Source organism: Suricata suricatta, chromosome 9 (genome assembly GCF_006229205.1).
Source record: "Suricata suricatta isolate VVHF042 chromosome 9, meerkat_22Aug2017_6uvM2_HiC, whole genome shotgun sequence".
Lineage (NCBI taxonomy): Eukaryota > Metazoa > Chordata > Mammalia > Carnivora > Herpestidae > Suricata > Suricata suricatta.
The window spans coordinates 39,097,987-39,117,073 of record NC_043708.1 but is presented as its reverse complement, the minus strand read 5'-3'; the positions used below and the strand labels follow the sequence as shown (position 1 = coordinate 39,117,073).

The window sequence follows — 19,087 nt, the reverse complement described above, 5'->3', positions numbered from 1 at the left end:
CTTGTCCCTATAGGGCCGCCTATGAGCACCCTTGGGGTGCCGCTCACAATCTTTCCCATGAGCTGAGATGCTAGGACACATCAGTGTCTCCCCCAAGGGGCTCCAGTGTGCCATCCCTGTGTTCCCAGCAGATAGCACACAGAACGCGTGCTAGCCTTGAGCCTTTCCTGCCCGAGACTCTGTATAATTCTGTATTTTTTTTTAAAGTAAATCATGCCACTTACCTCTTCATTCAATTTTTGTTTTCTTTTCAAATATGTCAGTTTTTCTTTTTCCATTTGTTCCTGTATTTCTTTGAGACATTGTTTGTGGAATTCTAGTTCTTTTTTCTCCGAGTTTATTTTGGTGTAAGTCTCATTGGTGTAAACAATGGCAGCAGCTCTTTCTCCCATCGCGTGGTTGAGGGACACCACGAACTTCTCATGCTTCTTCGCCAGCTCCTCTTGCTGTTCCCTGGGGGAAGGAATTGTTCATGGCACCGAAACTATGGCTTTTAGGAAAGGAACTTAAAGGCTATTTGCTGAGATGATCACCACAGAGAGGGAAATTGTAAGGCAGGCTTATTTTAGAGGTATATTTGTGATTACCTAAACTTGGCTGAGAGGAGGACAAAAGGAACCAAAAGACAGATGTCAATCTTGCAACTGTCTACCACTGCAGAAATGTCCTGTGGTCCTACATACCAGGAAATAACCATGGGTTATTCTACATATACAGGGATTCAAACTTTTGAACAGATGAGTGGAATCTGACCAAATCTTGATACGTAGCACTGCCATAGCTATCTTACCCTGAGACATCCAGTTAAGCCAAAGGAAGATAAATGTCTCACCGTCCCCTCCCGCCACCTTCTTATGCCATTGCCTTGCACGGAGGGCCCAGGAGGGAGCTGGCCTTGTTCTGACAGACAGGAGTCAGAGAGGCGGGAGCTGAGTCTATATCTTCACTGTTCAGAAGAGGCTGCAATTTGAATGCTCTTACCCTCTTCAGCTGCGGCCAAATCTGAGTTCAAGAAGAAACATGAACCTCACATTCTCTTGCTGGCACATCAATCGGAGGAAGACCCTAAGATTGTGAGAGGAGCACCTGGGTGGCTCAGTCAGTTGAGCATCCAAGTCCTGGTTTCAGCTCAGGTCATGATCTCAGTTTTGTGAGTTCAAGCCCCATGTCAGGCTCTGCGCTGATAGCAAGGAGCCTGTTTGAGATTCTCCCCCACTCTCTGCCCTTTCCTGCTTGCACTTCCTCTGTCTCTCTCAAAATAAATAAATGAACTTAAAAAAAATTATGGGAAACATCCGCCTCAGGACTAACAGTACAGGCTTTGAAGGAAGGACAATTGGTGCCATTTCTATATTTCCCTGCAAAGCTTCTGCAATGTAAAGACCTTTTTCCTTTCTCTAGTCCCCATGGGTGAAGACTTCAGTTCAGGGGGATTGTGTGCAAAGGCTCAGGAGAATGGAAACAGGTTGTTGGTAAGTTATTTTCCAAAAGTCAACCCTACCACAGAAATGCAATAAAAAGCCCAGACTAGCAAGGGTCAGATAATGGGTGCTTTCTGGGTCTAGTAGAGGATTCCTTTAAGAATGAATCAACCTAAGGAACAAAGCAAAAGAAGTCAAATTAAAAAAACAAAAACAACTAGGTGTATTGAGACGGGTTGAGAAGACAACACTTAGAAACTGAGCACAAGACCTAAGGAAAACCCACCCAAAGACTTTCAGTTTTTGAGGACTGTCCAGGAGAGGACCGCCTGTCACAGAGTGTTGGCATCTTAATATACCTCTTTCTCTGAAAAATGGATGCAGTGAGATTGGACCTTATCAAGCAACTCACCTTATGTTTGTAATTTGCCTTTCTATAAAGACTTCTCTAGAACACTGATTCTCATAGTGTGGTCAGGACCAGCAGCCTAAGCATCCGCTGGGAACTTGCTGGAAATATAAATTCTTACTCCCACTCCTTAGACCTACTAAATCAGAAATTTGGGAGCTTTCTAGTAATTTGTGTTTTGTCAAGCACTCCCAAGTGATTCTGATGAATACTCAAGTTTGGTCTATAGGGTATGATGTGCTGGCCAACTGACTTGAGTATTCCAGCTTGGGTATTCTCTTCCTTGTTATTAGTTTAAAAATTGATAGTCTAATCACACAGCAGTCTCTGGTGATTATGGCTAACATGCACCATACATAAATCTGCATTGTGAATCCCCAGTGGAGGTTAAAGTTCTCAAGATTATGTGATCATGTACTTTCTTTTTTTCATCGAACATCCCCCAGAACAGGTGCTCTGAAGGCCTAATATGGGAAAGGCATCCTGGACCTTGACTTCTCCACCTAATTTCTGATGCTTTGATACCATGTGCACCAAGCAACCTTCTGATTATTTTAGCTTCCCAAGAAGATTTCTTTGTTTCATGAGGGCTCTTGGAACACTTCTTCCTCTAACAAACTGACATTCTGATATTTATTCATTAGTCTTATAAACTGCTTATAATGCTGAGTTGTTCTTAAGGTTTTGTTGGTTTTTCTTTTAGAGAGTATCTCTTCCTCTATGAGCTGAATAAATTCAATCCCCATTTTACAGATGGAGAAAATGAGGCCCACAGGGGTGAAGTTCTGGCACACAGCACAAGAATAAAGGAAAGAAACCAAGAGGTGTCAGAATCTGAGCTACAGGCAGTTATATGTATTATCTCATTTAATTACAGATAAAAATCTAGAACCCTCTGCTGGGAACCAATCTCATCCTCAGATCTCCAGTAGTTTATGGCTGAATACCTTTAAGAAACCAACCTACCCACAGTATACCAGGGTTGATACTATATGCATAATGCAATAACCAGCAAGATTTCTTTTTAGTGAAGTTTGTAAACTTAATTTTACTGAAATGGAACCTATAGGGTGCCTGGGTGGCTCAGTTGGTTAAATGTCTGACTTCAGCTTGGGTAATGATCTCATGGTTCACGAGTTCGAGCCCCACGTCAGGCTCTGTGCTGACAGCTCGGAGCCTGCTTTGGATTCTGTGTCTCCCTCTCTCTCTGCCCCTCCCCTGCTTGCACTCTGTCTCTCTCTCTCTCAAAAATAAACAAACAATAAAACAAAGAATTTTAAATGGAAACGAACACCAGTGTGTGCCTCTACCTTTGGAGGGGGCTTGCAAGGATGTGTATGTTTCCACACAGTTGCTGCTGCTGAGAAGCTGATGGCCTCTGAAACGTTTCAGGTCTCCTAACTGTAGTGGTTAAAGAATTTTTTGCTCTCCTCCCCAGCTCTGCGCAGCCACCACACACCCCTCGGCAGCCAGGGCCATCTGCTGGAAGTGATACCGCCTCCTACTTGCCCCCCAACCGGTGCAGAAGCAGAGGGCAAACCCCTTAGGATAATTTTCACACTCCAGCCACAGACCCAGCTCCCTCATGTACCAGATTAAAAACATACATACCCTAGAGTTTTATTGTCTTCTTTCACATCAAGTATTCTCTTCTTCAGAAACTCTATTTCATTATTCACCCTTGTAACGTCCATTCGTAGTTGATTTCTCTCACGAAGATTTAATCTGCGTGCGTCTCTGATACATTCTTAAAAGTAAATGGAAATTCAGATTACTTGAGAAACAGCACACTTGTATATACCAACTTTTCAATTTTGTAAATGTTTATTTTTGAGAGAGACAGAGCACCAGTGGGGGAGGGGCAGAGAGAGAGACACACACACACACACAGAATCCGAAGTCGCCTCAAGGCCCTGCGGTGTCAGCACAGAGCCTGAAGTGGGGCTCGAACCCACAGACTGTGAGAGATCATGACCTGAGGTGAAGTCGGATGCTTAACCGACTGAGCTACCCAGGTGCCCCTGAACCGCTCTTTTAATTATGTTCCTGTATCAGGCACCTCTTACCTCTTCGGTCCTCTCAATCTTACCTATCAATTATTTCCCTTATTTCAGATGCTGCTATTGATAGGGAAAAACAGGAGAAAATAGGCAGAGAGGGAGAGGTCAGGACCTGAGGTCCCAGGGTGGGGTAAAACTCCTATTTTGGAACGACGCTGGGAGTGTCTGACCGCAGCAAACTCCCTCGGGCATAACATTCCTCTTGAGAGTGTAACAGACACCACCTACTTGCCCTCAGTTTCCCCTCTGGAATTTGACAACCAAAGTACCTAGCTAAACCATAACACTTAGATATCATACGAGGGACAGTATGACCCATCTGCCTCCTCAGGCAATGGAATCGAATCAGTCAGGAATGGATAACCCAGCACCGAGAGTTGTCAAGCCAATAAAGGTGGGACCCGAGAAGGAACAAGGGGGAACCAGAATCTTCTAAAACAAGGACCCGGGCATTCACTTTCAAATGTCCCTTCTTTGTAAAGACAGTTCTCACGCTAGTCTTCCTTTCTAATCTTCTACTCCAATAAACTCCCCACCCCCCTGCTCATTTTGGGTCCACCTCTTCATTCTTTGAAGCTTCAAGACAATGAATCCTGGGTGTTGAGGTGAAAAATCCCGCAACACCATGACGACCAGCCTTCCATGGGCTCTGAACCACTTCAGACTGGGGCAGTCTGGTGGCACCTCATTCCTGCTTATTCCATCAGCTTCTCACCTCCCGTCTAGAGCCTTCTTGTCACCTCTCCCCTGAGACTTCTTTATTCACGGGACCCAGGCATGTGTAACCCAAGTGTGGGAGGCGGGTGAGCACTGGCCAGATGACAGACAGGAGCTGGGGTCTGTCACCTAAGGTGGTGTCGGGAGAAGATGTGACTGTGCCTCGGGACACATTCCCACACTTACTCAGTTGCATGTCGCGGCAGTCGGCCTGGTGTTGCACCCCGTATCAACATTCTTTTTCCCTGCTTTGTCTTCCTTATCCCACCCTCCTCCGCTTTGGATTGTGCTCCCAAATAACAGTGTAAATGCCTCTGCTTTCTGGGGGAACTCAGTGTGTTAAAGATCCAATCATTCATCAATAAATAACAAATCAGTGTAATCACATAAGACTTCAGAAGATTACCTCAGTGCATGATAGACATAAATATTAAAAATGAATTTTTTAACACTGCTGTTTAGAAGGTACTGGACAACCATTTTCACACAATAAATTCTCTAGAAACTAACTGATAGCTCCGTCTGAGAGAGAGAGATTAGTTTTTTTTTTTTTAATTTTTTAAATGTTTATTTTTGAGACAGAGAGTGTGTGAGCAGGGGAGGGGCAGAGAGAGGGAGACACAGAATCCGAAGCAGGCTCCAGGCTCCGAGCTGTCAGCACAGAGCCCGACGCGGGGCTCGAACCCACAAACTGTGAGATCATGAGATAGGTTATTTTTCTAAGGCTACTTATTAAGTTTGCTAAGTATAGCAGGGCATTCCAAACTTTTATGTCTCAAATAGGCATACATATCACCCGGGGATATTACTGAAATACAGATTCTGATAGAGTAGATCTGGGGTGGGCCTAGAGATTCTGCATTTTACAACAAGTTTCAGATGCTGCTGGTCCAAGAACCATACTCTGAGTAGCAAAGCTTTATAAAGACCAATTAAATTTACTTGGTTAAGTATTCAGTGTCTATTAAGAACCTCTTTAGCTAGTATAATATTTTCTTTTCCTTTTAAATATTTTCCTGATTATAAAAGTAACCCAAAACATTCTCAATAATCCCTTCAGCACAGATTCTTCTTTTTTCTATATATAGAGTTTGTTGTATTTTCCCTGCAAAACTAGGCTCACACCGTGCATATTGTATGGCGCTGTGTCACTCAGTGTCTAATTAGGAGACAGAAATCTTAGAAATTGAACAGGGAAATGTTAATATAGAGAATCACAAACTCTAACAGAGGGTTAGAGTAATGAGGGGCTGAATGGTAAGACAGAAAAGAGAACGCTCAAGGATTCAGGAACAGCAGGCTTAAGGAGCAGCCACCGCCTCAGGGGCTGAGACAGAGTTTGTGCGAGGAACAGCCCCTCCCGCCCTGGGATGCAGGCCGCGCTGGGAAGGGCTCACGGTGCAAAGAAGTTCTTGAAATGCTGGGCTGGTGGAACCCATGGAAATGTGGCTTCTGGGGGAATCGAGGGGACCTGCCCCCAGGGAGTTGTCATACTTCAGAGCTCACTGCAGAGCCACCCACAGAGTGCCGGGGAGGCTGCTCACAGGCTGGTGCCTCACTGGCAGTGATCTACCATGAAGCTGCCCAGGGCTCCTGGAGGAAGCGGCTGGGCGCTGTGGGCAGGAGCCCGGCATGGAGAGGCTGCAGGAGCTGGCTGAGCGGAGCACCCTGGGACCAGAAAGAGCACCCCTTTTTCCTCCAGTATCCCTCCAGGGCCCTCTCCTGGGGAAGCTCAACATTGTGACAGCTGGCAAAGGGGGAAATCACAGGGCCCAGCTCTCTCAACACGGAGCCGACAATGAAGGTAGATTTAGAGCTGCAAGGCAGTAAATGGATAATTGGAACACCTACTTAAAAAATGTTTTTGTTGTGGTGGTTTTCTTTTTAACGTTTACTTTGAGAGAGACAGACAGACAGACAGAATTCAAAGCAACCTCTAGACTCTGAACTGTCACCAGGGCCCGATGTCGGGCATGAACCCAAGACTGCAAGATCATGACCTGAGCCGAAGTCCAACTGAGCCACCAGGGGCCCCCGTTTGTTTTTAACTGAAACCACTGGGTGGGGCAGGCAGAGGTCACACGGTGACAAGCTCTGGCGCTGTGGTGACACCTGGGAGCTGCTCCGCACTGAGCAAGGGAGGCCGACCTTTGTATTCTCACACTTCCTGACCACAGAGTGTGGGCGGCACCCGGGAGAGGACGCCCGGGACAGGGCAGGAAGCGGTGACAATTCCGCGGAGCAGCTGAGCTGGGAGCCTCAGTCAACACTCCCAGCAGCCGGGGAAATGAGGCTGGAGCCTTACTATACACTGCATGCAGAATTTAACTGAAAAATAAAAACCTAAATGTAAGAGCTAACCCTCTAAAAGTCTTAGAAGAAAACACAGGAGGAAATCTTCATGACATTGGATTTAGCAATGATTTCTTGGATGACACCAAAAGCACAGGCCACAAAAGAAAACATTGAGTGAGCCTGGGTGGCTCAGTCGGTTAAGCATCCGACTTCCACTCAGGTCATGACCTCAAGGTTTGTGGGTTTGATCCCACATTGGGCTCTGTGTCGAGAGCACAGAACCTGTTCTGGATTCAGCGCCTTCCTAGCTCTCTCTGCCCCTCCCCTGCTCGCATGCTGCCTCTCAAAAATACATAAGCATTAAAAAAAAAAAAAAGACAACAGAAACAAACTAGACCACATCAAAATTTGAAACTTTTGTGCATCAAAAGTCAGTATCAACAGAGTGAAAAGGGGACACCTGAGTGGCTCAGTTAAGTGTCCAACTCTTGATCTGGGCTCAGGTCACAATCTCATGATTTGTGAGATCAAGTCCTGCATCAGGCTCTGTGCTGCCAACACGAAGTGTGCATGGGACTCACTCTCTCCCTCTCTCTGGCCCTCCCAGCAGGCACGCTCTCGCTCGCTCTCAGTCCTTCTCTCGGGGAAAAAAATGTAAAAAGGCAAACCATGGAATAGGTCAAACTATTTTCAAACCATATATTTGATAAAGGATTAACATCTAGACTCTGTAAAGAATTCTCACAACTCAGTAACAACCAACCAACCTGGTTAAAAGGTGAGCAAAGGACCTGAATAGATATTTCTCCAAAGAAGATATCCCAATTACCAATATGCACATGAAAAATGCTCAACATCACTAATCATTAGGGACATGTGAAGCAAAACCACATGAGATACCATTTCACGTCCATTATGATAACTATATTTAAAAAAACAAAACAGAAAAGAACAAATGCTGACCAGAATGTGAAGACATCGGGACCCGTGTACCTTGTGGGTGGGAATGTGAAATAACACAGCCATTGTGGAAAACAGTCTGGCAGTTTCTCAAAAACGTAAAGTACCCCATTACCACACAATCCAGCAATTCCCTCTGCAAATATGCCCAAAAGAAATGGAAGCAGAGACTCTAATAGATACTTGCACCAAATAAATAAATTTGAGTCAACTAATTTTTTTAAAATCTATTTTGAGAGAGGTGGAGAGAGTGTGAGCAGGGGAGGGGCAGAGAAAGAAGGAGACTCTCCAGCAGGCTCTGCGCTGTTGGTGGAGAGTCCATGGGGGGCTCCAACTCACGAAACTGTGAGCTCAAGACCTGAGCCCAAATCAAGAGTTGGACGCTCAGCTGCCTGAACCACACAGGTGTCCCAGCACGCCCGTGTTTGCAACAGCTTTGTTCACAGTAACTAAAAGGTGGAAACAACCCAACGGACCATCAGTGGATGAATAAATGAAACATGGTATACACACTCAACAGAATATTGTTTGACCTTAAATTGAAGGGAAATTCTAGCACATGCTACTACATGGATAAACCCTGAAGACAGGCCAAGTGAACTTAGTCACGGAAAGACAAGTATTGTATGATTCCACTTATGTGAGGTACCTGCATAGTCTCTAAACTTACAGGGACAGGAAGTAGAATGGTGGTTTAGGGAGTCAGGTTGCCAATAAATCTGCAACAGGCTAACCCTTATATCTTCAGTCTAGTTAGAAAGTAAGTTACATAAATTCAAATATTATATCTATCATATCCATTTAAAATGTAAAGAAAAATTATTATGGATCTGTGTTTGTGTAGTGTATTCTTTCTAGCTACATTTTGACAGAAAATAACTATTAAACTTGTCTGGTTACAGCAGTGGGCTCAATTTTCTTAAAAGATAAACTAAGTTTCTACAGTTGATAACCTTAAAAGTACCTTCTAGTTCTCTGCCGATGCTATTGGGAAGTGTTTCCAGTAGAAAATATAGTCTGCTGAGGTCCATGCTTTCAATTTCCAGAAGATCAATTGTGGCTTTCCTCATTTCTTCCTGAAAATTTAAATTACATATTTAAGAAGTTAAAGCATTAAAATAATAAAATTGATTTCCCAAACAATGCCCTATTATAAATGTTTTCACAAATTAAACTCTGATTTTCATTCAATACCTTCTGCTCTTACTTTTATTTGGAATAGAAAAACAACTATTCCATAATCAGTTTTTAAGGTCATTGTTATCTTTTAATCTTTGCAGATTTTCTTCTCAGAAATCATTCTTCCCTGTTTCTTGCCTGCAGCTTCAATCAATGTAAAAGGAAAAGACTCCAACAAAAAGAGTAACTCTGAGAAAAAAATTTCTTAATTAAAAAATGGAAAATGCCTCTAAAAATATACTTACATATAAAAAGAACAATGTTTATTTTTCTTTTTTTTATACATACCTACAACTCTAAACATACAGGCTGGTGGGAGTTTTTTGTGCTTTTTTTTGGTGGGACTTACTTATAAAAAAAGAAAACCATCCAAAAACGTTAGTGGAAAGAAATAGATAAATCATCTTTTAAACAAATGGTTGTAGTTATTTTATGACCTGAGAAATTCATTATATTTTACAAGTAATGAATAGCAGATTACATAATTATATATGGTGTATGATTGCTTTTCTATAAAAAAATAAAATTCAATATAGGCATTTTCTATTCCCTGAAAGTAGGAAATGCATTCATCAGAGTTAATTATGATTATTATATTAATTTGTTATGACTATGCTGAAATCATGGTGGTACTAACTTTCTTCCTTTTACTTGTCTATTAAAAAAAAAATTCCCAGAGTAAACTTTCAGAATAGTGAAAATTTGTTACCTTCAAAAATGGAGATTTCACAGCCCAGATATTGCACGGAGGCATACTAGATACTTTTAAGAAGCAACAATAAATATTCTGACCCCTTCAAATCTGGGAGAAAAACAAAACCAAAAAAAAGCAGAGGAAAAGGTTTCCACGGGGCAGCACGACACACACAGATGCCCAGCATTTCCATTTATGAGCTCAATTAAGTGGGATCCTAAAGTATAATGCTGTAGTAAGTACACAACTGCATATAATCACAGAAAACTATAATTATAAAGGACGTGAACCTTTCTCTACAGTCTGCAGACTCAAACTCCCTTTACACCCCTTTTCTATATTTTAATATATTTGATGTGTAGTAGATTCTTACTCAATATTTTAAAATCAAATGAAGAGACCTCAGCATTTTCACTGTGGGGGAAGCACCGTAAACATCATCCAGGACCCAACAGAGACGAGTTTGTGACACTTCAAAAGGAAATTCTTTAAATATTTCTTTGATGGGGCCAAGTTAGTATAACAAAGAGTTGGTTCCTTTTCACTGACAGGCACTTTCAGGTCAAATAATCTTTCAGCAGTTATGTAAGAAACTGCTTATAAAGAACTGAGTACGTTGGCACCATGCATGGTTTATACTTTGGGTCAAGCATTTGCCCACATGGCCCACCCCCCACTGAGCTCCGTGAGCACCAGTGCCACCTCTCCGAAGCAGGCCGGCCCCATCCACACATAGCACAGGTCCTTAAGTCGGCGTCCTGAATAGAAAACACTCTCCAGCTAGGGCAAATGCTTCATAAATCGAGGTACACATTCTCTCCACTCAAGGGTAATAGTTTCCCTATTCATCTTTTCAAGTGCCTTGAACAGAGTTGGTGCTAAATTAAAGGTTGATGAAGTGGAAGATTGAAAAAAAATAGCTCTTAGAGATAATACAATACCAAGTTCTTAACAGCGATAGCAATGTCCGTAAGAAAGGTCCTAGCTTCTTCGTTGCATTTGAAATAGTCACTTTGCAGTGATTGTTCTAAAAAAAAAATTAGAAAATGAAAGATCTCTTATTTATCTGTTCAAATCCTACTTAGCCTTAGATCTAGCTCAAATGCCTGCCCAGAGAACTATATAGTCTCTGAATTCTTATATTTAATATGAATCTCTTTTGAATGTATTTCCTATTTCACAGTATTGACTTAGGTATGTATTTTATGTTTCTTGGAGGCAAACTCCAGCTTTGCATCTCTCATGATAGAAAGAAGGAATCTATAGAAAACAGGACAAAAAATTCAATAATACATATGAAAGGAAGACATAACAAGCCTAGAATATAGGTGTGAGAATGTTTTCACATATGTATGTTTATATACATATAAATATATTTTGCAAAAAATACCCCTCATTTGCAAAAAAAAAAAACCCCACTCATTTAATTAACTGTTTAAAATCCCTTATGTCATTTTTTTTTCTGTGCCAATATTTTAATCCTGGGATGAGAGTAAATGTTTGAACACGGGTAGGTGTGAGAGCTTCTAGCCTTTTTCATTCAGTGACATATGACAAGTGTCTCCTTTCCCTCACAACTGTGAACTGTTAGCAATGGTAATGAAGACAAGATACATACTTAGTGGAAAGAAGGAAGAGGAAATAGGAGGGAGAACAGAGGAAGCTATCTGTACCTTGGCTCGGCGGCCACTGACGGCACCCAGGCTTGTCTAAACGAACTGCAGCCTGCATCTTCACGTGTGGGGTAAGTCTGATGGGATTCATGTTTTACATGTATTACCGAAGTTGATTACTATAATCTTAGAGTGACTCCCATTTCACAGGTGAGAAATCTGACTTTTGAGTTTATGTTGTATGGTCAAGGTCACAGAGCCCATCACTGAGAAGAGTCTAGATTCAACACAACTGGTGTGACTTGCGTCCTTGCCCTTAATGGTCTCTACTCTCAGAAGAGTAGAGAGCAGTTTCTGCCCTGAGTTCCAGGGAGCATGGGTTCTCTTAATGAGGGAAGCTCTCAAACCAAGTGAAAATCAGTTACTGAGTTTGCAAACAAGTGGGCATTAGGAAGAGACAGGTGTGGCCTGTTATCTCCTCTTTCTTCTAAAGTAATGAGCACAAGCTGTTACCGCTTGCAAATAGGCTGGAGAGCTGCGTGTTTGGTAGCCCACACCTGAGGCTTAATGAAGTTTTTTTCTCTATAAAAAACCTTCTGGGAGTCCAGAAATTATTCACAGAAAAATATTTGCACAGAAATGCTGGGATGACATGCACATGAGGATCTGAGATCAAGTATAAACAGAACTCAAAACCCTAGCTCTATCATGGTCAATGACTTTGGACACGTGTGACTCATTTAGGTCTCTGGTGGTTAACATTCTTCATAATATTTATCCAAGCCTGTCTTACAGGAATTGTGAAGTTAAATTAGTTCATCTAAGAAGAAAAAAAGAAACTATCCCAAACTAATAGTAACATTATGGCAAAAGTCAATATGATTACCTTGAACCCATGACAAGCTGATGTTAAAGTGAGGAGATGCTTTATTGTTTGGCCTAAATGGTTTATGAGCTAAACAAATTCCCTTTCTTGGACCATATCTTACCTTAAACTTAGGTGCTTTGATTACAGGTTCAGTTTTCTAACTGAAGAGGCATTTTAACCTGGACCTGTCCAAGGTATTATGTTTGCATCCACTAAACATCCACATCTAATTTTCCTTGTCTAATACAACAGGAGCTTCTTAAACACTCCCTTTCTTGTTTGCCTCCACTTTACCATGGCAAAATGTTGGAGGATGTTAACTCGCAAAGAAAAGGCAAGAAGGGAGAAGCTGAAATTAAATGCATAATCTTTATTCTTTCTTTCTTTTTTTTTTTTTTTTTTAGTAGGCTTCAGCCCAGCCTGACGCCCAAGGTGGGACTTGAATTAAGGAACTTGAGATCAACAGTCCACACTTATCCCACCAAGCCACCCAGGTACCCTTGGAATTAAATGCATAAGCTAAATGCAGGTGGGCACCCCATTCGCAGACAAATGGCAGTGGCCTGAGAGTTAAGGATTTGCCCGGGGTTTGTCACCAGTTGCTAGTGTGAGTTGAGTTAAGTCACTTTAGTGCCCTGAGCTGAGCCCCGGGGTCCCACCAAGCCGCCTCTCCCTCCCCCAAGGAACTTGAGGCGACTCTACCTCGGCTAGGGACACCTGGGGTTCCTGCAGGCAGGTCCCCACTGAGGGAGATTCCCCCTCACCCCACCCCGGGCCAGCTAGAAGCCACCCCGAGGCCCCCTCCCTCTCTCCCGGCGCCCGCAGTCTTACCCACAACAAAGAGCTGCTCCAGCGCAGCGGTCGAGACCGCGGAGCCCAGGGAGGAGGGGAAGGTGCACAACTCCAGGGAGGGGCCGGTGGAGACAGCTGCCGCCTGCGGCAGCGCCTGCCGACTGAACCCCAGCTCTGGGGACCAGGAGCTCAGGGCCATCTTGCCGCCGCTGCGCGGAGCCTACTAGGCCTGACGCCGCCGGGACTGCCGGTTGCCACGGGCAACATAGACGCCGAGGCCCCAGGCGCCTCCCGGGGTGCGTGCCTCTCAGGTGAAAGAACCTAAAGTTAAAAGAAACTTCAGGATAATTAACAGATCCTGAAGGGCTGGGCCGCTCTTCAGCCGCCCTTTTCCTCCTTACGCTTGCATTTCTTTAGCTCGGGTCCTGGATTTCTCTGGGCCACTGGAATCACACTAATTATCACCTTTGAACACACCTCTGTGTCAGGTACTACAGGACGAGCTTTCTGGACAGCAGCTCGCTTAATTTTCACAACGGCTTGTGAGGCGGGTCCAGGTACTATGTCCACTTTTACAGTCAAGGAAACAGGCAGGGATGCCTAAGGGATCTGCCCAGGGTGACAGAACATAATTCGGGATTTAAAGTGGAGTCTGTATAAATCTCTCCACTATGTTGCAAAACCCTCTTCTAGGACCTCCCCTGTATCTTCTGGTTTACCACTGAGCATATTTTTATCTTGAAGCAGTGATTTTCCTGTTTTCTTGTCAAACTGTGAGCTCTTGGGGGCAGGGATATTTTTCCTTTTTCTCTGCATCTCCAAAATTGAGCCCAGTGCCAGGCTCAGATCGAGGGTCACTGGTAGTTCCCCTTTCCTCTGGTTGGTGAGAAATCAGCAAAGATGCTTTAACTCTCCTCTTATAACTTTGCAGATGGCAAAATCAAAATCAGATAGTAACAATGAAAACATTTGTTAAATGCTTACTACGTTCCAGCACCTTTACAGTTAGCCATTTAACGTTTAAAATATCTTCCGAGCTAGGTATTATTTCCTAGTTTCAAAGGACACTGAGCCTATGCCCCGAATTACTGTGCTATACTGCTTTGAAGACGGGGCACGCCAGTAACAAAACTAGTTCTGGAATCCAGGCCTCCTCCAGGGAGAGCCATATCCTGGCCATGAACACTCTACTGGCTCTCCTCTTTTGCTAAACTCGGTCTATTGGCATTCAGATCCCTCCCTGCTTTTTTATACGCTCCTCTGTGTGGCAGGGGCCGGAAGCCTGGAAACTACATTTCTCAAATACTCCTGCCAGATGATTTCCTACGTTCCACCGACAGGGGACACTAGGGACACTAGTGGGACGTTAGCTGCCGAGTCCCATCTTCAAGAGTGGCAGTTTCAGACCACCACAGTAGAGTGCAAGTCCCAGTCATTTTGGTGGCTGCAGAGATGGCAGGCGTGGGAGCCGCCACTCAGCGGCTCAGCAGTCAGCGCGGCATGTGGGCACGGTGCCGGGCTGTGGCAGCTCTCTGCTCGGGGTTCTTCTGACGTCCGCTTGGGTTTTTTCTTTTCCTTAAAAAAACATTTTTTTTTTACATTTATTTTTGAGAGACAGAGACAGAGCGTGAACAGGGGAGGAGCAGAGAGAGAAAGAGACATAAATTCCGAAGCAGGCTCCAGGCTCTGAGCTAGCTGTCAGCACAGAGCCCAATGCCGACTTGAATCCACAAACCTTGAGATCATGATCTGAGCTGAAACCAGATGCTTAACCGACTAAGCCCTACCCAGGCGCCCCTCAGTTCTATTTTAAATAGTAAAATATTACAAACAGTAAAAATGATTTACAGTGGAGCACTGATTTTATTTTTTATTAAAATTTTTTTTCAAATGTTTATTTATTTTTGAGAGAGAGAAAGAGCATGAGCAGGGGAGGTGCAGAGAGAGAGGGGGACAGAGTATCCAAAGTGGGCTCTGAGCTGTCAGCACAGAGCCTGACGTGGGGCTCGAACTCACGAACCATGAGATCATGACCTGAGGTGAAGTCAGACACTTAACCAACTGAGCCACCCAGGTGCCCCAGGGCACTGGTTTTAAATAACCTAAGGGACAGCTGTGTGGCATATCCTGCTAGAGGCAGGCCACCATGTGATTAAGAGCATGTTATGAGGTACAGTAAGAACTACCACTAACCAAATGAGTGTCTCTTGAGCAAGTTAATCTCTCTATGGATGCCCTTCAGTGTCCTGGCTCTGAAGGGATGGTGGTGATAATAATAGTTCTTAGTCTACAGGATTGTTGTAAGGATTAGATTATGTGAGCACTTAATGCTGTGTTCAACACATGGGATATACTAAAAAACACTAATGATAAAATAATAATGTGGTAGCTATGAAAAATAATGGGTAGAAATTTACACACACACACAGTTCCCATGAGGTATAAGTGGAAAAAGCAAGTAGCAAAAGAGAGGTGTAATATTCAACTTTTACATATCCATATATATAAATACAATTTGTACAGGTATATTTTAATATGCATATGCAGGGGACATGGTCTGGAAAGAATTATTCACTAAAATGTTCACTGTGGTTATTTCCGGTTAGTAAAATGATGGGTGTGGTAGGTAAAATAATGCCTCCCCAAAGTGTCCTAATCCTTGAAATTTGTGACTATGTTATGTTACATCGTCAGGAGAAATTAAAGTTGCAGATGGAATTAGGGGTTATAATGAGTAGACTTTGAGATAGGGAAATTATTCTAGATTACCTAGATGCACCCAATGTAACCACAAGAGTCCCTCGAGGTGGTAGGAGGGAGACAGGAGAATCAGTATCAGAGTTAGAGATTTAAAGACACTACCTTGCTGCCTTTAAAGATGGAGGAAAGACCATGAGCCAAGGAATGCAGGTGGCTTCTAGAAAGTGGAAAAGGAAAAAAAAGAGATACTCCCCTAAAATTTCCAGAAGAAACATAGCCTTGTGGACCCCTTGATTTTTAGTCCAGTGAGATTTATGACCTCCAGAAGTGTAAGATAATAAATCTGTGTTGTCTTAGGCCACTAAGTTTGTGATAATTTGTTAGACCAGCTAGGAAACTAATACAGTGGGTAATGTGAACTTTTTTCTTTATACTATTTCTGTATTTAAATATTTTTCCATAAGCATGTATACTTTTGTAACTAGAAAAGACGTAAGGCTTTTAAAAATAAAAACATAAAGAAAATATATAAATTTAATATGGTTGACTGTATAAAAAAAGCTTTCTGATCCTTCAGTTGCTATAGATGCTGTTCACTGAGTCAAAAGCCACATCACACTTCTCTTATGCATGTTTTTTACTTCAGTAATACAGATATATTTGTTTCACTTGATATTTCTAAGTTTATTTACTTGTATTTTTTTAGTAATTTCTACACCCAGTACTGGGCTCGAATTCATGACCCAGAGATGAAGAATTGCATGCTCTTCCAGTTGAGCCAGTCAGATGCCCCTGTTCCAGTTGATTTTTTTTCAAATTTTTATTTAAATTCTAGTTAGTTAACATATAGTCTAATACTGGTTTCAAGAGTAGAATTTAGTGATACATATACTACTCAGTGCTCATCAGAACAAGTAGCTGCCTTACTACCTATCACCCATCTAGCTCATCCCCACCCACACCCCTCCATCCACCTTCAGTTTGTGTTTGTTCTCTGTCATTAAGAATCTTGTATGTTTTTCTCCCCTTTCTTTTTTTCCCTTCCCCGTGTTCATTTGTTTTGTTTCTTAAATTCCACATATGAGTGAAATCATATGTTTGTCTTTCTCTGACTTATTTCACTTAGTGTAATACATTCTATTTCTATCCATGTTGTTGCAAATGGCAAGATTTCACTCCTTTTGATCACCGAGGAGTGTTCCATGGTATATATATTCCATATCTTCTTCATCTGTTCATCAGTTGATAGACATTTGGGCTCTTTCCACAGTTTGACTCTTGTTGAGAACGCTTCTGTAGACATTAGGATGCATGTGCCCCTCTGAATCTGTGTTTTTTAATCCTTTGGATAAATACCTAGTAGTGCAATTGCTGGATTGTAGGGTAGTTCTATTTTTAATTCTGAGAAAGCTCCGTATTGTTTTCCAGAATGGCTGCACCAGTTTGCCTTCCCACCAAAGTGTCAGATGGTTCCCCTTTCTCTGCATCCTCACCAACATCTGTTGTTTCCTGTGTTAATTTTAGCCGTTCTGACAGGTGTCAGGTGGTGTCTCATTGTGGCTAACAGACACATGAAAAGATGCTCCACATCACTCATCATCAGGGAAATATTAATCCAGTTAATATTTTTAAGGCAGACCTTTGCTTAGTAGCCAGAGCAACATTAGAATTCCCCAGTCTTATGCTGAAATTGATTTTTAGTTATGGTTAACAAGTTGTGACAGGCCAAGAGAACCCAACTGCTGCCTGGTTCAACCCCTCAGTTGCATAGGAATATATATCCCCCCGTATTTAGGCTTGTTGCAGTTTCTGCAGTACCTGACGTTTACATGCTCTTTGATATTGCCTTGTTGCAGAAGCTTCAACTTCTTTTTTATTTTATTAAAAAATTTTTTTTAATGTTTATTTATTTTTGAGAGAGAGAGAGAGAGAGAGAGAGAGCGTGCGCGCGAGCACGAGCGCAGGGGAAGGGCAGAGAGGGGAAGACACAGAATCTGAAGCAGGCTCCAGGCTCCGAGCTGTCAGCACAGATCCCAACGCAGGGCTCGAACCCACGGACTGTGAGATCATGACCTGAGCCGAAGTCGGATGCTCAACCGACTGAGCCCCCCAGGGATCCCTGCAGAAGCCTCAACTTCTTAATCGTGCTTCTAGACCCTGGGTTAGACCTGGCACACATACCATTCTTGGCAGATGCATCAAACATCTCACGACATGGTTGCATGTCGTAGGGCTTCATGTTTAGGGTATCAGGATCCATGATGGCTCAGTACTGGACCATGCTCAATTCCTTGCTAAGTGAGAATTCTAGCAAACCGAGGATCTGTCTCCCTCACTCTTAATGTTACCAATGCCAAATGCAGAGCCTACCTCCCCATCAGCGGAAGGTCAATCCCTTCGTCATTTTGCTATCTTTAACAAGTTGTGTTTCATCCTCAGGCTTGCTGCTTCCTGGTCGCAGACGGCTATTATAACCCTATGCCCTTGTACAAATCAGGAAGAAGTGGAAAAGGCCACATGTAGAAGCCCCTCTTCCCTTTCATCAAGGAAGGAAATCTTCCCAGAGTCCTTCCAACACATTTATTGTCTCAGTAGCCAGAGCTGGGTCACAAGGCCACCCGTGAAAGGGAGGTTTAGGACCATGAGTGTCTGGATTTCCAATTTCTGTGGAGTTGGCAGGGGAGAAGAGGCTTCCAAATAGCTAGAGGATTACCAGTGGAATGTCAGCCATACAAAAAAAAAAGCAAGTCTTGGTTCTCCCCTATATTAGTAGAATCTCCCCCGTTTAAGCCTTCACATTGATTTTATGCCTAAGTAAGCAGGATGGTTATACATTTTTTTTGTTTTTTTAACTTTTTTAACGTTTATTTATTTTTGAGAGAGTGTGAGCATAAGGGCAGAAAGAGAAGGAGACACAGAATCCGAGGCAGGCTCCAGGCTTCGAGCTGTCAGCACAGAGCCCAACGTGGGGCTCGAACTCATGAACTGCGAGATCATGACCTGAACCGAAGTCAGCCGCTTAACTGACTAAACCACCCGAGTGCCCCGATGGTTATACATTAAACAAAGATTCCCTACCCTTTGGGCTTCTTGCAGCTTCTAAAGCGCTTGTCTCACAGTTAGGCTATAATTCTCAGCTTCAGTGACTCCATCACATAGTCATTTGTGGCAAAATGGCAGGAAGAGCAAGCTCGCCACTTAATGCCAGGTTGTTAGAGAATCAGGTGGATAAGTGCCCCCTGATGGAGTCCTGCCAAGCCAGGAAAGCAAGGCGCTCCCAAGGGAGCGTAGACCATGTTGGTGTTGGGAACAACATGGGATTAAGAGTTCTCTTTTTCAGGGGCACCTGGATGGCTCACACGGTTAAATATCCGACTCC

The 19,087-nt window shown here is 43.1% G+C and overlaps 1 protein-coding gene across 1 annotated transcript in view; it reads right to left on the bottom strand.

Annotated features, from left to right (window-relative positions):
• Positions 1-13,226, bottom strand: part of CCDC175 (coiled-coil domain containing 175) — a 69,667-nt gene extending 56,441 nt beyond the window's left edge. Inside the window, exons 1-5 of the mRNA XM_029950821.1 lie at positions 13,048-13,226; positions 10,677-10,762; positions 8,827-8,938; positions 3,442-3,577; positions 225-453 (exon numbers count right to left, since the gene is read on the bottom strand). Coding sequence (XP_029806681.1) covers positions 225-453; positions 3,442-3,577; positions 8,827-8,938; positions 10,677-10,762; positions 13,048-13,207 — 723 coding nt within the window. The 5' untranslated portion in view covers positions 13,208-13,226. The remainder of the gene's footprint in view (positions 1-224; positions 454-3,441; positions 3,578-8,826; positions 8,939-10,676; positions 10,763-13,047) is intronic.
• Between the last annotated feature and the right edge of the window lie 5,861 nt (positions 13,227-19,087).